Raw genomic sequence first — 27,048 nt, forward strand, 5'->3', positions numbered from 1 at the left:
GCAAGGACTGGGGAAGCAACTGTTCAAGCTACTGCAACAAGCACCTCGTTATTTAAAAATAAATAAAACCCCAAACTCTCCAGCCAAACAAAAGAATCCCCAAACCCTACAAAACAAATAAGAACAAAGCCTAAGCGTGACCCCAAAATAGCTACGTCATCTGTTAATAAAGCTACAATAATGTCAAAAGCAAATTAGTATCTACCATTTGTAGAAGACATAGTGGTAATCAAACTCTTAAAAAAACATACTTTCAATAGATTTTTGTTTTGGGTTAAGTGCAGAAGTATATTTATTCTATAAGATTTTTCTCTCTTCTGATAAATTATCCACCTAGCTTTATACTGGCATACTTTTAATGAGTTGTGACTTGAAATTTAGTTTTGGATTATGACAGTTTTAAGTGGTACCTTTATAATATTTTACTGTTCACAAAAGCTACAAAGATATGTATGGGATTATGAACTATTACCTTGTTGGTTTATTCTACAGGAAATACTGGAAAGATGGTGTTACTGCTTTATATTGTTCAACTGTTAAAAGTATAAAGATTACTTAAAGATATGAGAATTTCTATTGAAGTTTCTTTTTTATTGAAATATCTGCAGCATTAAATATTTGAGTACCCAAAACTTTAGTGTGCAAAACAAGTAGACTACAGTTTAACAAAGATAAATGTATTATCCCTTAGAGTTTTTTAATCTCCATAATCAGATGAGTCATTAGAGAGTAAAAACAACTTCTAGTCAAATATAAGGGACTTACAAAAATAGCATATCATTTAAATAAAATTTTCTGGAGGAATAATTCAGTCCTAACTAGTTTTAGATTTCAGACTACTGCTAGTTTGACATTTTTTCTATTTTAGGTCATTATTCAGTAGAAATATAGTATGGGCCAAATTTATAATTAAAAATTTTCTAGTAGCCACTACTAAAAGTAAAAAGAAATAGGTAGGATTAATTTAAATATAATTAGCCTTGCTGCGCTCATGCTCAGTCGTGTCTGACTCTGTGCCACCCTTTGGACTGTAGCCCGCCCGGCTTCTCTGTCCATGGGATTTTCTAGGCAAGAATATTGGAGTGGGTTACCATTTCCTCCTCCAGGAGACCTTCTCAATCCAGAGATTGGATCCAGGTCTCCTGTGTCTCCTGCACTGCAGGCAGATGCTTTACCCACTGAGCCATCGGGGAAGCCCCTTAATATAATTTAATCTAATAAATATAACTATTTTACTTCATGTAATCAGTATTAAAAAATTCATGTAACTTTTCATCTTTTTTCATACTTAGGTCAGTAGAGACTGGCCCCATTTCAAGTGCTCAGCTGGCCCATGTGATTAGCGGCTAGCCCATTGTTCAGCAAAGTTTTAATCTATATTGTTATAATTTAAATTGGCTGGCTCTTTTACCTTTTCTTCTCTAACTTGTGTGCAAAGAAACCACATTTGCCAGCAATGAAGAACTAAATAATTAACTTCAAGTTTTGAAAAATATTTAGAAGGAAAAATTCCTTTACTTCTCATTTGAAATTGCTCTTTATTTTAAGTACTGGTTTACATAAACAGAAAAAGATTAAGTAACTTTTGAAAAGAGATGAGTGTATTCTTCCAATGATGTACTGTTTAAAATGCAGAAAGTAGAGAATCTATATGATATGGTCAAAGTTAATCCACTGCTACATAAAAAATGTTGCATATTTCAGCTGTAGTTTTCAGCAGGTGAAACATTTAATTAACATAAATACCTCCAAGTTGTGAAAATTATAAAATTAAATCAAGCTAAAATTGGTAGAGAAATGAAATTTCTCTTGTTCCCTGGTCATGATAATACTTGACCTTGTTTATTCCTTTCTCTAAAATTACTATTTAAATATTTTTATTACTGTATCTTACTTGAAAATTACCCACAGCTTTAGTGATTTTTGATAAAACCCTTAGGAAGCCAGGGCAATGGTCACATGTCCTAAGGCTGTAATTTGACTTTTACTCCTTTTTGGCTAAACTTTCCCCCAAAATGTTGATTTTAGAACATACTTTATTGCTTACACCCAGACTTGCATTTTTAGTTTAATATGGACTGGATATTGTAAAACTGTCTTTGAATAGATTCAGTTAGTATTACTTAAATTTTAGGTTACTTCACAGAACCTAGAATTTCAAAGTGTGTCCAAGTGAAAATGAAGAGAATAGAATTATTTACCCCTTTCATGGGAAAAAGGAAAAAAAAAATCAAGATGTGAGACTGTGTTATTTTTGTAATCTTTCTGTATGTGATTCAATTCGGTGAATTTGTTCACTTTTAAAGATTAATGGAATATATTTATTTAATGTAAGAAAAATTAGAGACATTATTGCTACACTTTGGGTATAAAATTGCCCAAAGTTAACTTTATACCATATTATTTATAAGGTACATATAAAAAATTAGATAAGATTTTGGCATTAGAAAGGGACTTGAAAAGCTCCCAATTTAACTTCAAGAGGGAAGATACACAGAAAAGTAAGCCCTGAGAGATTTGACGACTTCCTCAAAGCCTTGCCCACAATTCATGCCAGGCTCAAATTTGTGATGAGCTAATAAACAGCAAAACTAGAGCTTCATTCCAGCTAGTCTGCTCCAGAGACCATGCTCTTAAGCATGATACTAGAACTTCCCTCTCAATAAAACTCAGATTACATGTTGAAGTTCACTTTTCTTCTCATGATGTTTTACATTTTGTGAATTCACAAAATTTTTTTTTTTTTTGAATTCACAAATTTTAAAACAAGTTAAATGAAACTCTGTGGAGAACTTACAGATTTTTGCCTCTCAGTATATACCTATGAAATGCAGAAGTAAATATACTACAGTTTGTAGGTAGAACTTTTAGCACAGAATTCTTTTTTTCTTCTTAAGAAAGAAAAACAGGTGAGAAACTCTGAAACTGAGAAAAAAGAACTGTGTCCCTCTGGGCTCTCCACACAGAAATCTGAGAAGCAGCTACAAATTAACTAATATTTTATCTACACTAAAACACTGACTCTCATTTTTAAGGGGATTCATGGATCATGTCAGGCTTCCCTGGTGGCTTAGCTGGTAAAGAATCTGCCTGCAATGTAGGAGACCCGAGTTCAATCCCTGGGTTGGGAAGATCTGGAAAAGGGAAAGGCTACCCACTCCAGTATTCTGGCCTGGAGTTCCATGGACTGTATAGTCCATGGGGTTGCAAAGAGGCGGACACGACTGAGAGACTTTCACTTCACTAATGGATCATGTCCCAGGTCTGATGGTAGCTGTGGATTCTTACTCTAGAAAACTGATATGGACTCCAAAATTCCATAAAAATAATTTCAAAATGTTTATGAACTCTAGGTTAAAGACTCTCTACACTGAGAAATCTCTTGAATCTTTTGGACAGTTTCCAAGTCCCAAAGTCTGATGGCTTCTGAATTAGCTTAACATGTAGCCTAATACTACACACATAGTTATTTAGGTATATACTTTCTAAAGAAAACAAAGTTCATTAATAGATAATATTCATATATAAAACATTCAGCTGGATATTAAAATTCATGTTGGTCTCAGAAGGAAATGGCTATAGTTAGGCAGCATTTCTCATATGCTCAACAAATTAAATACTTTAATATACAAATTATAAGAAAACAATTTCTTCAAGACAAATCCATCAATAGGCAGATTCACCAAACCTTGCTAAAGATGTTCTTAATTTCTTTTTCTTGTTCATAAGCACAAGAGAAACAAATATGATTTAACTATTTTTAAAACAATATAAATAATTTCTTAAATTCTCTAAATTGTGTATATATGTGGAAAATAGGTACATCTTCAACATCTCAACTTTAGAAATAAATAGTTTTAAGAGAATACCTCTGTGTTTTTAGTTTAGTTTCACATTTCCACATTCTTTACCTCTTGATCTTTCTCTGCTTTTCTTTCCAGAGCTTCAAATTCATCCAAATCATTCTTTTCTTTTAATTTCAATTCCATTTCTTCATTTTCTCTTCTTAATTGTTCATAGTCTAGTACCAGGCTATCATAGTTAGCACGAAGTGAATTCAATTCACTTTCTAAGTTTTCCTATTGTAAACAAAACCAAATTTTCAAGTCAGAATTCGAATCATACATGCTTTGTTTTCTTAACTAAAATTTAGATTAATCAAATAATTAATTTAACTTTGAATCATTTGGTGGTTCAGGCCATTTTCTTCTTCAATATCTTTTTAATGGTCTAGCTTGATACAGAGTAAGATAAAGGGTCTGCAATTTTGGTAAACTAACTCAGAATAGAAGACTATTTTGAAAGGGTTAGGATGGGAAAAAAAAAAATGATCATATAAACAAATGGTCTGCCTGTTCCTCACTGGAAAAGTTGTCAGAAGTAGGAGGTAGGACGCATAAAATGGAATACAGGTCTTTAAACTCATTAGTTGTAAAGCTGATAATTTAACTCTTCACTTGTCTGACTACTATTTTATTTCTCAGGTATCTCTGAATTTAAGAAGTGAAACAGAGATTATTGATCTTTAAAACTCTAGTGGGAGGGGGGATCGGGATGGGGAACACATGTAAATCCATGGCTGATTCATGTCAATGTATGGCAAAACCCACTACAATACTGTAAAGTAATTAGCCTCCAACTAATAAAAATAAATGAAAAAACAAACAAACAAACAACTCTAGTGGCTGCTAGGTTTTCCTATATTCAAAGGGGGTCTGTTTCTGCTTTCTATACTGTTTGAGAGTCAAATTATGAGTTAAAAACAAAACTAACATCAGGGATTTTCAAAAAACACTGAACTTCTAAAGTATGTTTTAGGGACACAAAAATACTTCGTCTAAATACTTAACTAATTAAAACTAGTTGCAACAGTTGGCTAATGGGAATAATAATTCCCAAGAATCACTGCAATTTTCCTCCAAAGTGAAAATGAAATTTTCTTTAATAAATAATTTGTAAAACTATATTTCTTTGAACATTAAGAGTCTAGAAAGTAAATATATAATTTAATTTACTGTAGTATTGACTATACTATTCCTTATTTCTTAAACTCTTGATAAAATAATACACACTCACTTTTAATTTTCAGTATTATCTGGCAATCTTACCATTCCCTAACATGTATCACTCTTCTAATACACGACTGAGAATTTTGACACTAAAAGTCAACCCTTTTTATCCCTAGGGGATTGTCGCTAAGTCACTTCTGTCTGACTTTTTGCGACCCTACGGACCGTAGCCCACCAGGGTCCTCTGTCCCTGGGATTCTCCAGGCAAGAATACTGGAGTGGGTTGCCATGCCCTCCTCCAGGGGATCTTCCCAACCCAGGGAATTGAACCTGCATCTCTTAAGCATTTGCATTGGTAGCTGGGCTCTTTATCACTGGGCTTCCCTTGTGGCTCAGCTGGTAAAGAATCTGCCTGCAATGCGGGAGACCTGGGTTTGATCCCTGGGTTGGGAAGATCCCCTGGAGAAGGGAAAGACTACCCACTCCAGTATTCTGACCTGGAGAATTCCATGGACTGTATAGTTTCATGGGGTTGCAAAGAATCGGACAGGGCTGAGCAACTTTAACTTTCACCTTATCATTAATGCCACCCAGGAAGCCCTAAATGGAACCAAAACTGTTACTGAAATTAACTGAGAGCTAGAAATGCGTTACAACAACAATAAGCACCAATAACAAATGAGTTTTAAAAAGAATAAAACCATAATGCTCTGTAAAATACATTTAAATTACCTGACTTAGTAGCTTTGTTGCTGGATTCCATTCTATCTCAGTCAATGTATCAAGAGTGTTACTGAAAACATCAGACTCTGAACAGAGAGCTATAATTAGAGAGAAAAGAAATTTATCCATAAACATGTTATTAAGATTCTTAAAACTCAAAGATTAAAAAAATTCTCATCAGAGGTAATAAACTCAAACTAACATGACTTCCCTGGTGGCTCAGATGGTAAAGTATCTACCTACAATGTGGAAGACCGGGGTTCAATCCCTGGATCAGGAAGATCTCTCGGAAAAGGAAATGGCAACCCACTCCAGTTTTCTTGCCTGGAAAATCCCATGGACAGAGGAGCCTGGTAGGCTACATCCATGGGGTTGCAAAGAGTCAGATACAACTGAGTGACTTCACTTTCACTTTCAATATGTACTTACTATATGAATGACAAGAATACATTAAAAACAGATGTGATCATTTGTATTATTGTGTGAATTAAGATCACTGGTTAGAATAAGTGATAAAATACATGGATCCTTAGTATAGTATAGGTAAAAAGGACAAATTCTAAGTTTGAGATTTGATTATTTTAAGTAGATTTTAAAATGACCCTAAGAGAAATAATAGCATATGAAGCAACTGACAAAGAATTAATCTCAAAAGTACACAAGCAACTCATGCAACTCAATTCCAGAAAAATAAATGACCCAACCAAAAAATGGGCCAAAGAACTAAACAGACATTTCTCCAAAGAAGACATACACATGGCTAACAAACACATGAAAAGATGCTCAACATCACTCATTATCAGAGAAATGCAACTCAAAACCACAATGAGGTACCATTACACGCTAGTCAGAATGGCTGCTATCCAAAAGTCTACAAGCAATAAATGCTGGAGAGGGTGCAGAGAAAAAGGAACCCTCTTATACTGTTGGTGGGAATGCAAACTAGTACAGCCACTATGGAGAACAGTGTGGAGATTCCTTAAAAAACTGGAAATAGAACTGCCATATGACCCAGCTACCCTACTGCTGGGCATACACACCGAGGAAACCAGAATTGAAAGAGACACATGTACCGCAATGTTCATCGCAGCACTGTTTATAATAGCCAGGACATGGAAGCAACCTAGATGCCCATCAGCAGACAAATGGATAAGAAAACTGTGGTACATACACACAATGGAGTATTACTGAGCTATTAAAAAGAATGCATTTGAATCAGTTCTAATGAGGCAGATGAAACTGGAGCCTATTATAGAGTGAAGTAAATCAGAAAGAAAAACACCAATATAGTATATTAACGCATATATATGGAATTTTTTTTTTTTAATATATGGAATTTAGAAAGATGGTAACAATGACCCTATATGCGAGACAGCAAAAGAGACAGAGATGTAAAGAATAGTCTTTTGTATTCTGTGGGAGAAGGAGAGGGTGGGATGATTTGAGAGAATAGCATTGAAACAAGTATATTATCATATGTGAAACAGATCACTGGTCCAGGTTCGATGCATGAGACAGGGCGCTCAGGGCTGGTACACTGGGAAGACCCTGAGGGATGGGATGGGGAGGGAGGTGGGAGAGGGGTTCAGGATGGGGGACACATGTACACCCATGGCTGATTCATGTCAATGTACGGCAAAAACCACTACAATATTGTAAAATAATTAGCTTCCAATTAAAATAAATTAATTAAAACAAATAAAGAAAAGTCAGCACAGCAAAATAAATAAAATGCCCCTAAAAAATACTTATAACTACATTGGAGACAATTCTGAAACAGATTTCTGTGTTAAACACAGGAATTCTTTCAAAAGTAATTAGCCTCCAACTAATAAAAATAAATGGAAAAAAAAAGATTAGTAGTTTAAGGCTGATGTTATGTGGATCCTAATTTAACTGGATAATGATTAGAACAAAAATGTGTGCTTCAACTACAATGCATCATCATTCTTAAGAGATCTGGAAAAAACAGAAAACTTCATGAACATTCAGTTTCTTAAAATCATTTAACTTTCTCATTATCTCCATTGTAATTACACTTAAAATATTGATACACACATTTTATTTAAATGTGTTTATCACATTACTGAGTTATAAATAAAGTCCTTGCTTTAGGGAGGGGACATATGTACACTGATGGCTGATTATGTTGAGGTTTAACAGAAAACAAAAAAATTCTGTAAAACAATTATCCTTCAATTAAAAATAAAGTAAAAAAAAAAGTCCCTCTTTATAGGGATGCTTTTATAAATGAAAGTAATTGGAAAAGTACTCACATTCATCAATTTCTCCTAAACTTACAGCAGCCTTATGTGTTCTTGTTGTTACATTCGCTGCCATATTAAATTCATTTACGTAGTTTGAGTCCTTCATTTTGTTAATTTTCCCCACGCACCAAGTGACTCTTCGTTTTTTTTTAGCCTAAAAAGAAAGAAATCAAAATTACCTCACACAGACTGGGGCTCATACACTGTAAAACAAGGGAACTAGTTTCCATTTTAAAAAACCATTGCTTTGGTGGAATTTGTACTAAGTCGAGTTTAGTATCTTAATAATTTAAGGATATCTGAGATAAGAAAACATACTCAAGCTTTTCAGATCAGTGTTTAACCCCATGAAAACTTTGATGAAATTATTACTTACACTATACGTTTTATTTGAAGGTTTACTTATAAGCTTTTCTGGAACATAACTGAAAGGAACTGGTTGACATACAACTTTTAAGTACTCTGGTGTTGCAAGGAAGGGACAGCTGCTGCTGCCACCCCATAGCTATTGACAGCACTTTGGGGTACCCAGCTCTGCTCCCTCAGTTATCTGGCCATCTGTCACCTTCCCTAGCTCCTTCTTGGCTTCACAAATGCTCAAGCCTACTTATTTGCTTTTGATTTTTTAAAGAAACAAACTCTTGCCTCCTCACTTCTCTCTAGCTACCATTTTCTTTTAGTTTTTACACTATCTTCTTCCTCATCATTTATCTACTTCTTCTTTGTCTCTTCAGGATCATTTCTGTCTACTGCACTGCATCTCAAAATTAACTGCTGTTCCCAGAATATACTGCTCACTTTCATGCCCCTACACACAGTACCTTTAGGCTTGAGACAGCCAGCCCTTTCCACAGCCTGCTCTGCAAAACCCAGCTATATATAAATATTTCACTCCAATGACCTTCAGCTCAACACCACGTGCTATACTATTTCAAACTCTTAGCACTGTCTATGAACGTGTCTCCAACCATCTCCTGATATCTCAGCAGAAAAGTTAAACTTATTTTACAAAGACAATATAAGACTAAACTTACAGAAGCATTTCTTCTTCTGTCCTTGTTGAAATGAATAGATGTTTCTCCTTCTCTCTTAGGCCAGACTCTTCAACTGTATTCAAGATCCCATCCCTTTGGGCATCTCTACCCACAGCAAGGTGGCTTTTATTACCAACACATCAACTCAAACTGCTTTTGCAAATAAGCTTCATTTCTAAATCTGAAGCATTTTTGTCTGTATGTATCTCATTTAACTTCTTAGCAGAATGTGACCTTGCTTACCACATTCACCTGATTTCCTTTCAATTCTAGAGCTCAACATGGGCTCCTATAGGGGTTCTTTTATTCTGCTTTTCCCTAAAAGTTGTTGTTTCTTGGGGTTCTGTGTTTGACCCTCTGTTCTTTCCATTCTCAACATGCTCCAAGGCCAAGCTCATCCATTCCTAGGACTTTAAATCGGATCAGCTGTAGTTAATATCCAAACTGATATCTCCATCTCAGATCTTTCACATTTCCAACTGCCTGATGTCTTAAAATAGAGATGTCCTGAATCAAACATTGAGCAGCTCCACCACTCTTTATTCAGTGAAAACACTACCAACTGCCCAGAAATTCTAGTAATGCTTGCAAGTCATTCAGGATGCCTCTTTCTCTCTTTCCTTGCCCCTGCATCCAAACAACCACAAAGTTCAGTTCAGTCTGCCTCCCAAATAGCTCTGCCGTTTATCCAATTTCTTCCATCTTCAGAACCACAATCCTTGTAGAGGCCAAATCAATCTGATGCACATAGCAATCACACCTTTCCAAAATGCAATTCCTACTACGTTCTATACAAGGCTTTTAGCAAAACGCAAAGTTCAAATCCCTTAATGTGGTTTACAATGTCCCTGCCACCAGAAAGTCTAATATACTGTTGCCCCACAATTTCAAGGTTTTGTATATGTGTTTTTCTGAAATACTATTCCCTAAACCTTCCACTGGGCTATTTTCTACTTATCACTCAGTCAAGAAATAGATCTTGAGTGTCTCTATACTTAGAATGGTGATCTGTACATGATACCTATTAATAATATATATATTTTTAAAGCATATTTATTTCTGGCTATGTAGGGTCTTTGTTGCTGCGCCAGCTTTCCTTTAATTGCAGCTCCTGGGCTTCTCACTGCAGTGACTTCTCTTGTTGTGGAGCATGGGCTCGAGGCGGGCTTCAGTAGCTGCAGCTCCTGGGCTCTAGAGCACAAGCTCAATAACTGCAAAGCACAGGCTTAGTTGCTCCACAGCATGTGGGATCTTCCCAGAATAGGGATCAAAACCGTCTCCTGTGTTGGCAGGTGGAGTCTTTACTACTGAGCCACCAGGAAAGCCCAGTAACAATCTTAGCAGTATACATTTATTGAGGATTTCTGAGTGTAAAGTGTAGTATTATGCACATACTGTATGTTACTTCACTTAATTCTCACAACAGTCCTAAGAAGTAGGGACCAAGCTATTATATCACAGATAAGGAAACTGTAGCAAAGTATATTTGAGCTATTGTCTAAAATTAAGTGTTAGGAATTGACAGAACTAGGATTCATACCTAGGGAGTTCAAATCCAAAGGCTATCCTCTTACATAAAAAAAATCTGTCAGATAAATAAAGCCCTCGCAAAAACAAAAAAAGACACAAATCAGAAGTCAGAATTTTGATTACTATGGTGATCTATAGTCTAAATCATTTTCTTGATATTAACATTTTTGTTTCTTTAAACAGAAAATATTCCAATATACTTCAGACACCCATGGTTTCCAATCAGCTAATTAATTGTATTAGAATTTCTTAAGAAACATATCAAAAACAGATTCCTTGGCTATACTGTAGACTGTAAACCACAGAAGACTCCAAATAGCCAAAACAATCTTGAGAAAGAAGGGCAAAGCTGGAGGCATCATGTTTCCTGATTTCAAACTCTATTACAACGCTATAGCAATCAAAACAATACATATGATAGTGCCACAAAAACAGACACATAAAAACAATGGAATAGAAGCCCAGAAATAAACCCTCACATATATGATCAATTAATTTACAACAAAGGAACCAGGAAGATAAAATAGGGAAAGGACAGTCTGCTCAGTAAGTGATGTTGGGAAAATTGGACAGCCATATGTAAAAGAATGAAACTGGATTTTATCTTACTTACACGTAAGTAAGATACACTTACACTGGACTACTATACATATGTATATAATATATGATTTTTTCATATATAAAAATCAATTGAAACTGATTAAAGACTTGAATGTTAACACCTGAAACCATAAAACTCCTAAAAGAAAACTAAAGTAGTAAGCTTGAATCCTTGAATTAATACTTCTACATCTGTAATTTCAACAACTTCAAATATACAACAGGTTCTTGGTTTCTTGAATATAATGTATCAAAAGATTATAAATGAATAATTATGTAATCAATATTTAGGAATGTCCAGTTCTATTTTCTGTATACCAAGTTTAAGCTGTTATCTTTCAAATTTTACCTTTAATTCTTGCTGCGATGATAGGGAAGAAGATGTCACTAGCATCCTTGTTAGGTTTTGAATTTTCTCAATCTGGACTTTTTGAAGTAGATCTTTTTCTTCCAAGAGCTGGGCTAGTTGGTCTTTTTCCATTGCCTGAGCTCGAGTCTCTAAAGAAACCTATAGAATGTAATAATGGATTATGTTAATAATAAATGTAGCTGTATTTTAAAACCTTGAAAGTAGCTTAAAAGAACAGAAATTTGTATGTGAACTAAGAGAATTTTAATTATATTGAAATAAAATATACTCTATGTGCAGAACTCTAGTACACAGTTATCATAGTCAGTAATTTCTCAAACTAAAAATAAAATATCCATTTCTTCTCATGTCATTATTCTATATGCTGTGTGTAAAATTATTACAATGCAGCTAAGGCAAATCTATTAACTGCTTAAAATATATAAATAGAAGGCAGAGAGGTTATAAAAGCAGAGACTTGAATACCTACAGCAAAAGAAGTGATGTTTTCATAAGATTACCATTTGTTATTTTAGATCATTCCTAAAAATATCACCAGAACGCAAGATTTACACAAAATTGAGGGCCATAATAGTTAAACAAATTATATTACAATTTTAAGTGATTATCCTATTTTATTGAATTCCTATCCTGGGGTTGGAAGAAAAATTCAAGATAATGTAAAACTCTGGAAAGTAGTTTCAGGTAACTATACATGGCCTCTCTCTTTTTTAACCTAATTTTTCCTATGTATTTGTGATAATTTTTTAAAAAACTCTCTCAACTTGGCCCATTTGAAAACACCAAATTTTACCCTTTGAAAATGAAAAACAAAACCTAAAATAATTTCAGGAAACCAAGTCTTTTAGTTTATAGTAAATTAAACTAAATTTTTTTATGAGTTGATTTCTTCTTGGTTGAAAATTGTTTTAAATCTAGGTTGCAGAGCTCACTTATTGATGGCTTCAGAATCTCTGGGCATTTAGGCAGATCTCAATTCTAAATCTGTCTCTTCTCTTTACTGAAATAAATGGTTCATACATACCTCCTCTAATTGCTTTTTAAGATCCATTATTTCTTTCCTATATCTTTTCAGGAGAGCTTCATCACTTGATACCTCATTAACATAAGGAGTATTCTTCATGTATTTGGCAGTGCTGGCAAACTGGGAAAAAAATGCAAGAGTATTATGCACTCAACACACACAAAAACTAATAATACTTGGTTTTCTTGTAATTAAGTTTTGTAAAAAAAAAAGATAGAAAGAAAAAAAATCAGTACTCTTCCCAGGTAGTTTAATACTTTTGAATACAGAGAGCATTCTATGTCCCCATAACAAGGCCAGTAGGGCTCCCATCAAAAGCCCTTCTCCTTCCTTTGAGCTCTATCCTACTTACTAGCCACTTAAGCGTTAATCCAAGGCAATCACATTGGAAGACACGTCTTGTCTTCCCTGTAAGACTATAAATTCTGTGAAGCCCGTGACTCTATTTTCTACCTTTTTTCTCTGACAGTACCTAGATCTAGTACTCAGTAGCTATTTAAACCAATATTTCTTAGCGTGTATCAGAAGTCACTTTAAGTGGGTACATGAAGGTGTCCATTATATATGACGCTGAATCCTTCATTGAGACAGCTATTCTGTTGACAATTCAGTTCCCCCACCCAACCCTCCTCCTTTTTCTCTTTAAACATAAAATGCAGGACCTAACTCAGTGCAAAGACAGGCAACAATTAGCTAGCAGGAGTTTGGGAAGTTTTTTTGTTGTTATAAACACATACACATGTTTTTTCAGTCACCTTCTATTTGTTGTAAGTGATATTAATTTTTCATTTATGGAACTGATATAAAGTTTCCTTTCATAAGTGAGTTTGTAAAAATAAAAAATCAAGTCAATTTCAGTAAAATAGTGTTGAATGTGGCAGAAATTGTAGAGGTGGGATAATGGATTTTGTGATTTTGGAAAAACACATCAATCTTATTTTATCAGGTATGGTATGTCAATTAAAAGACCTATATCTATTTTTAGTGGGAAATTTTTCCTTCTTAAAGATGATATCCCCTCATATTAAGTTGAGATAAAAATCACACTCACCTGGAGAGTACTAAGTGTTTCATCAAAAGACACCGGGGTAATTGTGCAGATAATACGTGTTTTTGCATTTCCTCCCAAGGAATTCTGGAGAATTCGTGTTAATTTGCTATCTCGATAATTTATGAAACCACTTAATGAGAAATGAGTTTGGGAAGAAAAAGAGAAAGCTTTTATATAACAAAATTGGTTGGTTTTTAATGGAGAACCTTAAAATAGCTACAGTTATAAAATTAATTCTTTACAGGTTACATGGGGCAGATCGAAACTATTAACTAAAAAAATATTTAAAATACAGAAAGTAAATTTAGTAGGACACCATCATATGTATCGGTTCAGTTCAGTTCAGTTCAGTCCCTCAGTCGTGTCTGACTCTTTGCGACCCCATGAACCGCAGTACGCCAGGCCTCCCTGTCCATCACCAACTCCTGCAGTTTATCCAAACTTATGTTCATTGAGTCAGTGATGCCATCCAGCCATCTCATCCTCTGTCGTCCCCTTCTCCTCCTGCCCCCAATCCCTCCCAGCATCACGGTCTTTTCCAATGAGTCAGCTCTTCGCATAAGGTGGCCAAATTATTGGAGTTTCAGCTTCAGCATCAGTCCTTCCAGTGAATACCCAGGACTGATCTCCTCTAAGATCATATGTATAAGAAGCCACAAATGCTCACAGAGTCATGAGAGCTTTTGAATATATGAAAGAAATAGGTACATATAGAGTGTCACTAAGGGATTCCCACATGGCACAGTGGTAAAGAATCTGCCTTTTCCAACGCAGAAGACTCAAGAGATGTGGGTTCAATGCCTGGGTCAGGAAGATCCTTGCAGTAGGAAATGGCAAACCACTCCAGTGTTCTTGCCTGAAAAATTCCATGGACACAGGAGCCTGGCAGGTTACAGGGCATGGGGTTGCAAAGAGTCGGACATGACTGAGCAAGCACACACCAAACTATTAAAATTTTCAACCTAATTTAAACATAAGTATTAACAGATAAATGTACAGTGGGATACACTTACCCAACTTGTCCATCGCTAAGTTTCTTGATCACTTGTCCCAAAATAAACAAACTTCGATTTATATTACAGCCTTCCTTGAGTCGCAAACCTGCATTTATTACACAAATATAAAAACTAATATTGAGCCCTGTATTGGATGATGAATTTATTTATCAGCAAATTATGAGAGAAAGTAAAAATTAAAGGGACAGATGTTGAAGTCTCTGCTCTGGACTAAATCTGAGTCTACCTTTAATATCACTGATGGAGGTGCTCTCTCCCTACCCTCCCACCTATTAGGTGAATCAGAAAGGTTATCACCTGAGAGAAACAGCACAACAAAAAAGATGAATAAAAAAAGAACAAGAGGGAGGAAAAGTCCGTTTCCTAAAAGATCTCCTCTAATTACTCCATTTGAATCTAGTTTTTTTAAAACTTCAAATACAGACAACTGCAGACTTAAAACCAAATTAGTTCCTATATGGACTCACAACCCCAAAATCATTAATTTTAAAACTAAATACGCACACATGACTCTAATATTAAAAAAAAGAACAAGTACTCTGAAAAAGCTCTCTTCCAGATTTATGCCCCAATCAGGACAGGCTTCCTGTCCCCTCTATCAGGAAACCATGTTTATTATTTATTCTTCTGGAGATTTTTAGAAATACAAGTTCATACATACTCATTTCTCCCTTTAATTTTCAGACAAATAGTAGCATACTATATATACTATTTTGCACTTTGCTTCTTTTCACTTGGCAGTATATACATATCAGATTAGTAAATACTGGTCTTTTTCATTCTTTTTTATAACATAGAATTCCACTGTATGGACGTATCAGAAATTACTTACCCAGAACCCTGTTGAGGGATATGTAGGATTCCAATCTACTATGTACACAAAAAATAATGCATCAAATAACTCTGAATAGCTGTTATTTCACAGATGCATTATTTAGCTACTGCTATAATACTGTTATTTAATAAGCCAACTTGAAACAACAGTATGTATTTCCTTTTCACAGGTTTGATTTGGTGGATACGGGCCATGCTCAGCTGGGTAACTTTATGTCAGGCGGCAGGAAATTAACACAGAGAGCGGCTTGACATCTTTAATTTGCACCTTTCCATCTAAGTATGTGTTTCCATTTGTTTATGTATTAATATTTGGTTATGTCCTTCAGGTCTGCTTTGAAGTTTTCTTTTTTTGGTCCTGTGCAATTTTTGTTGAGTTTCTTCTGAGGTATTACATCTTCTAAACTATTATTGTATATTGCATCTTTTTGTACACTAAATATTGTAGCTGGTTGTCTTTAAGAATTATTAATGTCTGAATATTAACTGTGTGCCCCATGACCTTTCTGAATTTTCTTACTGATTATGAAAATTTAGATGTTTTTCATGGTACTCTCATAAGCTCTTCAGCTATGCAATCCTAGAAACTGTATAGTTTTGACTTTTTAAAAAACTGATGGTATAGTAGCCCAAGGACTTCCCTGGTGGCTCAGTCGGTAAAGAATTTGCCTTCAAAGTGGGAGACCTGGGTTTGATCCCTGGCCCAGGGAAGATTCCCTGGAGAAGGAAATGGCAACCCACTCCAGTATTCCTGCCTGGAGAATCCCATGAACAGAGGGGTCTGGTGGGTCACGTGGGGTCCCACAGTCCATGGGGTTGCAAAAAGTTGGACACGACTCAGTGACTAACACACACATAGTATCCCAAATGAGATAACCGGTCAGATACAGAAGCTACTTTTTACCCTGAGGACTTTTATCACAGTATTATTATTATCATTACTTTATCAGTTTCTAAAATGCACGGCAGCACTTTTATTCTGCAAAAGAATCAGAAGACACTCAAGTCCACGTCGTATTTCATGCGTTTTCCTTACCTTCAGCACCTGTTTGAGCAGCCCTTTCACTGCCTGCAAGATCGACCAAATTCTGTAAGATGGATGGAAATGAACCTTTAGAAAGTATAACTTGAGATAAAATCCAACCTACTGAAAGAACATTTTAAACACACAGTTTACTTGAACACTCCATCTGTAACTTCATCTCTCACCCCACCATTTAGGCCTTCCCTTGTCAAACCAATCTGTAACATTTGTTCCTTCTTTGTAACATAACATATCCTCCATAATGCTGCCAGAATAGGTTTTCTATTTTGTATACTAAGTTCAAAACCTTATCATGGTGAATGTGATTCTTTGCAATCTGGCACTTATGTTGCTTCAGCCTTGTATCTATTCATTACTTAATGCCTAACTCAAGTGGAACTACTCACTACACCCTGAATACTTCACATACTTCTACACTTCCAAGTGCTACTCTATGCCATTCTCTTTTACTTCTAAAGTTCTTTATTCAGGACCCAAGGCAAATGTTACCTGCTCAATGTAGCTTTGCTGATTTTATCCTTCCTCCTCCCTTTCGTTGAATGAGCTGCTCTTTTAAACTGTGCACCCAGAGGTCATTATAGGTATGACTTATTCTTACAACACTTACTGTGTAGAGCTAGTTATGTGTTTTTGACTATACTGCAGCATCTTTAAAAGCATGAACTCCTTTCATTTCACAGATATTGCTGAAAAAAGTGACTGTCATGCTACATGACAGTCATACTACATGTCAGGTAGTATGTTAGGTACTAGGGATATGGCAAGGTCCCTGCCCTCATAGAGCTTATATTGTCTATGGAGTGTATGAGAGGAGGAAATTGATGGAGACAGAAAAAGACAAAGAAATGAAAAACAGAATATGGTAAGTGTAATAAAGATAATTTAAACAGTCCTGGAAGAGGGAAGAAAGGACAGAGGAGGTTCTCCAATTTGGTAGGGGAAGGCTTCCCATTAAGCTAAGATGTGAAATGATAGAGGGAGGCAGCTATGCAAGACCAAGGGAAACACAGTCCAGATTAAAAGAGCAGCCAGTATGTCCAGTCACAAAACAGAAATGAGCTTGGTATGTTCATAAAATAGAACAAGTAGCAAGGCAGAGTTGGTGAAGTGGAGATGGGACAATACAGTGTTAAGAGAAGGAAACAGGAGTCAGATTACTCAGGGCTCTGTAAACAAGGATGAGGACTCTGGATTTCCCAAATACAATGGGAAGCCGAGACGGGACTTAAAGCTGAAGAGTGACATGCCTTGATTTAACTTTCTGAAGGATCACCTGTGGCCCCCTCGATGGAAAATGAGCTGTAGGGGGGCACAAGTGGCAGTGGGAGCCCAATCAGGAGGCTAGTGCAGTGAGAGATGATGGTGGCTTGGGCTAGGGAGGTGGGAGTGAAGACAGCAAGTAGTGAGGGATGCCTTCTTTTTTTTTTTTTTTTTAATTTGAGAGCCCAGTAAATATTCTTAATGTATTAAAAGAAGGTGGGAGATTTAAATTACTTCTTTCTTTGGGGAGTGGGCAGATAATCATGTACTCTTGTTTTACAGTTCTGTCTCAGATATGTACTGTTTTCACTAAAATACTTAAAGAAATCTAACCACTGTTACACAGCATCTACTACAAATGATCTCGGCAGAGGCATAATAAAGGGGCAAAGTGGTAAGGAAAGCAGCATGAATTCAGATATAAGTACTACTGGTAAAAGGAATATTCACTATGATAGGAATAAATTAATTTGGCTTTAGACCCACTGAAGCTTGAGATAACTAACAGTGGGACAATCTTTATGGAAAGACATGACTTAGAACTCAGAGACTTCAGAAACAATAAATACTTGACCATCATCAACACAGAAATGGTAACAATGCCTGAGGGCAAACAAGGGAAGAAAGGCTACAGAACACTCTTGTGCTTTGATTAGGAGGGTAGGAGGAAAGAAACCCAGAAAATAAAGGACCTGGGCTGAGAGCACTTGGATGTTATTATTCCAGGAAGGCCAGGAGACACTCAAAAACACATAACCAAAAAACCATCTTTAAAGAGCCAGAAAATGACTCTTTGGGGAAGTCTTCTTTCCAATAAGATACTTAAGAGTAATTGGTAAATCTCGTGTTGGGTTAGCTAGTATCTATGGTCCCTAGATGATACATCATCAAAAAATATGAGAAAAGACACCAAATGGATCACTGCGTATGTCAAGACTAGTAAAGCTAAATCATATTAAAAGTTAAAATTGTAGTGATATATCACAGGCCAGCTTTGGACAACAAAACAGAAGTTATGTTTGTTGTTGTTGTTGTTAAAAGACCAGTCTATTAAAATAAATGCTATACTTATATGGTAAAATAACTAACTAAGGTGACCTGGAATTAGATATTTAACTGAGTTTTCAAAATCTGAAAGTAAACATATTATAGATTTATTACTTTTTCCCCTGAAGTTTTCAAATCAAATGCAGTAATCTTAAATCATATCCCACATCAAACTAAAGAATTTAGGCCTTGAAGACAGAGAACAAAACAATAACAGTAAGGAATAGGAAGCAAAAAAAAAAAAGAAGAAGAAAAATGAAGCAGTTCAGCAAGAAGGAATGTTTGCATAATGCTTATATTCACTTACCAACAGACAGATACTGAACATAAACTAGAGTAATGTGATTTTTTTTTTTTAACTATCTCACCCAGGTTTTCATTCATCTCACAAATCTCAGTTGCACTGGTGGAGGCCAAAAAATAAAACCCCATCGAATCCCAAGATTGCATTAACTCTTAAGTGTGCATAGAATGAGCCCTTTCTCGATTACTGGTTAGGGAAAGCCCCACTCCTACAGTTCTTACATCTAAAGCTTAGGAAGTGGCAGCGTAAGATCCCAGGAAGTGAGATTCTCTGACCTCTTCCTGCATTTCTGCTAGTAATTTCATGTTACTGATGAGACTCAACTACCAATTTATAGATGCTTTTGCCAAACAGTCAATAGTTCTTATGAAACCAAACCTTCAGCAGCTAAATTAAATTTTACTTTGGCTCATATAGTACATTATCATGGTTCCTCAATACTCACCAAATGGGACACTTTGACAGATCCTTCACAATTAGAAGGTTCACCTTTCTCTCGACTTTCCAAAATCTAGAAAGAAAAGGCAACTTATAGAAAAATTAGTGTATTCTTAATTGGAAAGACAAAATACAGAGAGAATTACCTACCATCCTAAAAATGGTATGAGAACGACTACTTCGCTGATTCATTTTTGTAATTCCATAATGCCTGTTCTCTGTAAGAGAGTCACATTTCAGCTGTGTGTATTAAAATCCAAAGAAAAACACTAAGTTGTATTTTAGATGAAAAGTGAAAAGTGTGATTTAAAGCCAAATACATTCAATTAAATCGTTTCTATAAGTGTTTTGAAGAAATATAGTACAAAGTCTTACTTTCTCCCTTAGTGATCCACTTCAAAGCCATTTCTGATGTATAAACAACTTCTTCTGTGAGGTCAGACACATACACATTCCTCTGAAACAAGTTTAATTACAGTAAAAGTAGGGAAATATAAGTCACTTAAAAGTTCGCATTTCAAAAAGAAAGTACAAACTATCATAGAGTTCATTTGTGGATGTTACGTGGAAAATGGGGATCTTTATTCTGTATGAAAATAATAAGTATATTTCTGATATTTACAATGCATTTCCTATGCCAAAGTATACCAAATTCTAACCTGATAGTTCCACTTTGCTCTTTATAAGCACTTACACCAAAATACTATAACTGTCAATATTTAAAAACTATACATATTACTTAAGAGATAATCTCTTTAAGTGTCTAAGAAAGAAAATAAAAAACAAACCATACTAACAGGAGATACTTTAAAGTATACAGAAAGTAAAGGCAAATGTTCAAGAAAAAATAATCCCAATCAGTATATTTAACTTTTGAGCCACCCTGTTAATTCTGTTACTCACATTGAAGTCTTCCCGAATTATTAAAGGCTTCATTTTTTGAGTGTCACAAAGTAAGTCTGTAATGGTTTCATTGTATATCTCCATGTAAGACACACGTAAGAGAAATTCCCTATCAGGAAACTAGAAGAAAAAGATACGTGACGACTTCAGAGATCATCCAGTTATGAAAACCTAATAACGAATGCTCATGTGCTAATATTAAATATTAAAATATTCTTTGAGAAAACACCTTTATAAAATTTTAGTTTATTTTTTAGCTGATGTGTGGTTGACCCACTCCACTATGTTTGTTCCTGGTATACAACACGGTGGGCCACTATTTCCATACATTTCCAAATGATCTCATTTGGAAATCTCATTGCCATGTGTCACCATGCAAAGATGTTACAATAGGATTGACTATATTCCCCACTCTGCACATTTCATCTCTGTGACTCATTGATTTTCTAACGTAAAGTTTATACCCTTTAATCTCCCTTACCCTATTTCTCATTCCTCCAACTTCCGTTCCCTCTGACAATCACCTGTTTGTTCTCTGTTATCTATGAGTCTGTTTCTCTTTGTTCATTTTTTTTTTTTTTTTTAGATTCTACATAGAGGTGAAGTCATGTGGTATTTGTCTTTTGAGAAATTATCTTTGTAAAACAAACAAAAAACCAAAAAAAATTCTCACTGTGTTTCTATACTGACAATAATAAACAACAACAAAAAACATAAAAACAGTTTCAGAAATAACCAATAGTATCATAGAATTGTAACAGGAAAGTACCCCATCCAACTCTCTAACTTCAAAATAAAACTCAACCTGTATATATTGAAGAAATTAAAAATCATTAAAATAATGATGAAAAAGTAATTTAAAATCAACTCTTAACTAATTAGGTTGCCTATTCTGGCCTTCTGCTCTCCTTGTCTTTTATCTAGTCTACTTTTTACTGCTCCTTAATAATCACTGGTAGCTAAACAAAGGCAATAAGGATGCAACTGTGATAAGGTTTTCCTGCTCCTTAATGCCCACTGTTTGGTAGGAGTACTGCTTCATGATTCAAGGGAAAGAACTTTAAGTTTCCTAAGTAAGTTTATGGGGAAAAAAAATGAATCTATGCTATGCCTTCCTTCTTTCCCCCTGGATAATTAAGAGATAACTGTAAATATAGTTCCTTTCATCATTACAAGAGAACAGTAAGGTTGCTATCCTATTATCACTATTTTCACCTGCATGTACTAGAAACGTAGCTAAGTTGTTTACCTTCTTAATTTTCTGGAAAATGTCATGAATTGCCCTGGGTATTACTCCCAAATACTCTTGTGAACCCATCATGGTGTATGTTTTTCCTGAAGCAGTCTGCCCGTAGGCAAATATAGTACCTGCAAAAACAAAACACACACATGCAGAGATTACAAATGAATCTACAGTGTAGAAAATGATCGAAACCTGCTGAACAGACACCAAAGACTGCAATGTTTCTGCAATGAATACGCACCATTGTAGCCTTGGATGGCAGAATCTATGATTGGTACTGCAATTTCTTCATACACATTTTTAGTAGTTTCATTACTATGAAAGACACGATCTAAAAAACAAAACATATTTAAGTTAAACCAAACAAATTGACTGTATTTTCACTCTGAATTAGTAGTTGCCCAAAGAAATAAAATTTTCAGGATATGGGATGATAGAATATTTAAGGTACAATATTTTCTTCAACTCATTGGTCCTATGAAAATACTCTAGGTAAAATGTGTTGGTCCTCACACAGAAAATTACAAGTCTATTATCCTATGTGTTTTCAAGAGGCAGTAGGGCATGGTGGCTGAATCTGAATATGGGGATCTGGAATCAAGACTGCAAATCCTGATTCTGCCACTTATAGGCTCTGTGATTTTGGGCAAGTGGTTGATGTCTCCATGCCTCAGTTCCCTAATCTGTAAAATGGACATATAATATCTTCTTCATAGAATTATTGTGAACATATATTAACACTTAGGAAATGCAGACTATTACTATTCTTTGAGAAATTCTAATGTTTCTAACATACCTGGTAAGAAAGTCTAGCTCAAACTAAACCAAGAAATGCAGATATCTGGAGGAAAAGAACTGACCAAAGCTGAAGTGTTATGGGGAATGATCAATGAGCTGGCTGCAGAAGGCTGGTGTTTAGGGTAGGATTTACACTGATGAATTCACAAGCCCAGGATGTGGTTCTCTGCTTTTGTTAGCACATTAAAAATAGACCACTCTTTTAGTGGTGGCCTCACCTTAAAGAGCTCGCAAGAAATGGATTTGTAAATCAGGAGGGAAAATTACTGACCTGCAATCAACAGTTCAGTGATTATACTCCTTGCACGGCGACCACACATCTGCCCTATTGGCAGAGCAATGTGGACAACCTGAGTGCCATCTGAAGGCTGCTTAAGGGTCATTATCTCAGAGCAAGAAGAGATGGCAGGTGATTCAAACCTTAACGTTATGTGGTTCAGATACGTGGATGAGTCCAGATTCTCTATGGGCATATATGGCTACTGAGAATCTGCGGTACTCAGGTTTTCTAATCTCTAGCAGAGACTCACAGACTTAGAAAACGAACTTATGGTTGCCAGGGGGAGGGAGAGTTAGGGACTTCGGGAAGGTTATGTACACACTGTTACATTTACAATGGATAACCAACAAGGACCTATTGTATAGCACAAGGAACTCTGCTCAATGTTATGTGCCAGACTGGATGGGATGGGGATTTGGGGGAGAATGGATACACGTATATGTATGGCTGAGTTCTTTCACTGTCCACCTGAAACTACCACAACGTTGTTAATTGGCTGTACCCCAACACAAAACAAAAAGTTTGAAAAAAAAAATTATGTTAATACCATCAAACATTCCTTTACCAGAACTCGTTTTCTCTTCCACACATCTTTGCGGCTTTCTAGTTTCACACTAATTTGACAACTTAACCACGCTTACTGCTGAGGTTGTTCAGAGGATGTCACTGTCGCTCTAGGGAGTCTAAGTGGCAGCATGGTGGTGTGGCTAGAATACAGATCTGGAGCCTTTCTCTCTTATTTGCGGGCTATGTGACTCCAGGCCACTTTGCTTCAGTTCCTCATTAAAACAGGAAGGCACCAAATACACAGGCTCGTTAGGAGGGTTAAATGAGGGAATCTATATGAAGCGCTTAGAACGGTGCCTGGCACCGTGGCACTGCTCTATAGCTGCCAGCACTATATACATGCTCAGTCAATGCATACATCAGTCTAGCTAATCATCAGAGCCTGGGAGTCCCTCTGTTCTAGCTAGCTGTCACTCATCCTGCACATCCTGGTGTAAATGGTACCATTCCAGACATCAAGTTTAGTTCAGTTCAGTCGCTCAGTCGTGTCCAACTCTTTGCGACCCCATGAATCGCAGCACGCCAGGCCTCCCTGTCCATCACCAACTCCCGGAGTTTACTCAAACTCATGTCCATCGAGTTGGTGATGCCATCTAGCCATCTCCTCCTCTGTTGTTCCCTTCTCCTCCTGCCCCCAATCCCTTCCAGCATCAGGGTCTTTTCCAATGAGTCAACTCTTTGCATGAGGTGGCCAAAGTATTGGAGTTTCAGCAGTTTAGTTAGATCTCTGCAAAAGCTTATGTCAGCATAAGTGAAACTACTTGTTTAAAGTCTTTCTTTCCATTATGTAAGCTCTACAACAGCAGAGGTAGGTCCCTGCTGTATTCTAGCAGACAAAGTAGCAATATCTTCACTATTTATTCTTTAAAGAGTTTTGAAAATAGCTGAAAAACAAACAAAAAACCAAAACAATGAAAACAAATTGGAAGATCTTAAAGATGACTTGACAGTAAGCAACATATTTTGGGCTTACAGAATTTTAGACCAAAAGTACTCTCATGAGTAAGAGGAAAAATGTTAGTTTCAGTCATAAGTTACTGTGAATACAGTAATGGTGTATGTGTTTAATTTTTCAATTCCTTTTTCTTTTTTACGACTACTGTGTTTAAGCATCAATTTGTTAGCTTATAAATGATGGATGAACAATTTTTCAAAGTTTCCATTGAAGCAGTTTATTGAAAGCCTGGTTTGATCTTTAGTGACAAATCCAGTGTTATTCATAAGGCTTTTATACCCATAATAGAAAAAGGATACCAGGTTAACTTTTGATGCTATTATGAACTTACCAAAATTGAAGGATTTACTCCCATCAACTTGATAAACTGTATTATTGTCAGTTTTCCAGTACACTTGAGTATCTTTTTCAGATGCTTCTTCTCTAAAAGAATAAAAACACTGCATTTTAGAATAACTGGTCATAAAAGCTGTGTTATATGAGATAGTACAAAGACTTCATCATCTGATAAATATTTAAAAAGATTGTAATGACTTATACCGTAAATAAGATAAATGTGGAAAATCTACCTTTGAGGTGGCAACACTTTTAAATGGGGCTTCAGTGACCTCCTGCACTTTCATGCACTTTGTGAAACTCTTCACTTCCACCTTCCTATCCAGTAGTGGCAGTTGATATGTCTCTCTCTCTCTCAAAACATTTAAAAACCATCTGAAATCTTTAATTTGGTACCTGATACCTCTATCACTATAATTTCTCTCTTCAATCTCATCTTCCTCTAAATTCTGTATACACCTTAACTCCCAGATGAATCAACTACCTGAAGTTCACCCCCAAAATCAGATTCAACCTTTCCCTGACTGGAATACCCTGACTGAGGTTTCCACTAAGTACCTTAACTGTTCTTTCATTCATGATTCAGGTGTTCCCCGACACTGCCCTGTTCCTCCCCTACAGTCATCTCACTAAAGGACTAATGACTTTGCTAGCAAACATTCTTTAACTGTCTATCATAATATCTGTCATGAAATATTATAATGGTTTCTTCATGTAGCTGTCTTCTAATGCATCAATAAGTTTATTAAAAATAGGAAATAGGAAATATAGGAAAAATATAGGAAAAAATAGGAAAAATAGGAAATTCCTCATCTTCATATTCTCATTTATTAAGCACCCAGTAAGATTTAACAAATGTTTCTCAGAGACAAAACTGTGCTAGCATTCTGGGGCGAGGACCCAAGACTGGCATAGCAAACAGACTTTCCTTGCTTCCCCTTCCTGCTTTTTCTCTAAAGCATTTATTACTCCAGTATCACCACCTAATATTCTATATCTTTTATCTATTTTGTGTTGTGAGATCCACTGGGCAACGATGGTAGTGTCTGTTTTAATACAGTACACTGTACTAAAAAACAAATCAATATTGATGAATATCGTTCATTCAACATTCTGAATGCGGAATTCAGTTATTGACTGAAGTACTAAGTGTCTACCGAATACAGTGCAACAAAACTGATTCGTTTTCGCTTTTAAGGAGTATACAGTAAAGCGGAAGCGAGAGTCAGTTAGACGTAAAATTTAACTGCACTGTGGTGAGTGCAGTAGGATCTTTCCGATTTCGACTTTCCTAGGGGAGCGGTGGGGACCGCAGAGGGGCGACGGTAGTGCAGCGCAGGGGGTAGGATCTTTAACGTCGGTGAGCCTGGGTTACAGATGTACGAGAATTCCACAGTTGAAAAGGATCCTCTAGATCCTCGATCCTGCCCCGTCCCATTACAGATAGGAAACCGAGGCACAAAGCGGGCCGAGCTTCCAGGCAGCTAAGGAAGAGGAGCCAGGACTCATTCCTCCGGTTCATGCCGGCGCCGCAGTCCGCAGTGGGGACCTGGGCTCGGTCTGGCCTACCTACCTGTTATTGAGCGGCCGAACCCGCACGCAGACAGCTACGGCTCCTTCCTCCGCCATCCTGCCTGGTTGGATCCCAGGGAATATGTCAGAAACCTCCGCGGCCGGCGCTTCAGAGCGTACGGGCCACCCCGCCTTTAAATTTAAAATTTCCCAAACGCCGCGTCTGATTGAGTCGCGGTCTCGTGACGTCACGGCCCGTTCCACCTGTGTCGCGGCGCGGGGGACGCCAGGCCGGAGGCACGTCCAAGGATCCTGCGTTGGAAGGTTTCGGGCCGCAAAGACCCGGTCCAGGAAGCGCCTGGCGAAAGATTCACCAGGTAATAGCGGAAATAATTAATATTTGCTAAATGCCGTTTAAGTGCTGGAAGCCTTATAGAAACGTCTTCTTTCGCCCCACCCTTAAAGTGTTTGAAATCTGGAAAATTTTTTCTTTATTAATAAAAGGGAATTAGGAACGTTACAGAACTACATTAACAGTTGGGCTAAAAAAAAAAAATAAATAAAAAATTGAAACAAACGAAGTACCTCAGATGACAAGAGTTGAAAGCTACTGCCTAGCCCAGAAAGAACAGTCTGGTGCTCCTTTGAAAACTTGGGTTTTAGGTTGTTCATTTTCCGCTTGCTTACACTCCCTTTTCCCCATTGGCTGTGAGTTCCTAATAGGCTGACTTGGGGAAAGAGTTACTGAAGACTGGTAGTTAGGTGAAACTTTTATTAGCAGAAATTTGTTGTTCAGTCGCTCCGTCGTGTCGGACCCCGCGACCCCATGGACTGCAGCACACCAGGCTTCCCTGTCCTTCACTATTTCCCGGAGCTTTCTCAAACTCTTGTCCATTGAGTCA

General features: G+C 36.4%; 1 protein-coding gene across 4 annotated transcripts in view; it reads right to left on the reverse strand.

Moving 5' to 3' along the window:
• Positions 1 to 26,328, reverse strand: part of CENPE (centromere protein E) — a 75,677-nt gene extending 49,349 nt beyond the window's left edge. For all 4 annotated transcript variants that reach the window (XM_043438616.1, XM_043438614.1, XM_043438615.1 and 1 more), the window contains exons 1-16: positions 26,208 to 26,328; positions 24,630 to 24,721; positions 21,940 to 22,029; positions 21,705 to 21,823; positions 20,456 to 20,575; positions 19,928 to 20,009; positions 19,703 to 19,770; positions 19,560 to 19,625; positions 16,495 to 16,546; positions 14,622 to 14,709; positions 13,609 to 13,738; positions 12,558 to 12,677; positions 11,513 to 11,671; positions 8,009 to 8,153; positions 5,742 to 5,830; positions 3,912 to 4,079 (exon numbers count right to left, since the gene is read on the reverse strand). In XM_043438616.1, the coding sequence (XP_043294551.1) occupies positions 3,912 to 4,079; positions 5,742 to 5,830; positions 8,009 to 8,153; positions 11,513 to 11,671; positions 12,558 to 12,677; positions 13,609 to 13,738; positions 14,622 to 14,709; positions 16,495 to 16,546; positions 19,560 to 19,625; positions 19,703 to 19,770; positions 19,928 to 20,009; positions 20,456 to 20,575; positions 21,705 to 21,823; positions 21,940 to 22,029; positions 24,630 to 24,721; positions 26,208 to 26,263 (1,644 nt within the window). In that variant the 5' untranslated portion in view covers positions 26,264 to 26,328. The remainder of the gene's footprint in view (positions 1 to 3,911; positions 4,080 to 5,741; positions 5,831 to 8,008; positions 8,154 to 11,512; positions 11,672 to 12,557; positions 12,678 to 13,608; positions 13,739 to 14,621; positions 14,710 to 16,494; positions 16,547 to 19,559; positions 19,626 to 19,702; positions 19,771 to 19,927; positions 20,010 to 20,455; positions 20,576 to 21,704; positions 21,824 to 21,939; positions 22,030 to 24,629; positions 24,722 to 26,207) is intronic.
• Between the last annotated feature and the right edge of the window lie 720 nt (positions 26,329 to 27,048).

This window comes from Cervus canadensis, chromosome 19, assembly GCF_019320065.1.
Source record: "Cervus canadensis isolate Bull #8, Minnesota chromosome 19, ASM1932006v1, whole genome shotgun sequence".
NCBI classification, from domain to species: domain Eukaryota; kingdom Metazoa; phylum Chordata; class Mammalia; order Artiodactyla; family Cervidae; genus Cervus; species Cervus canadensis.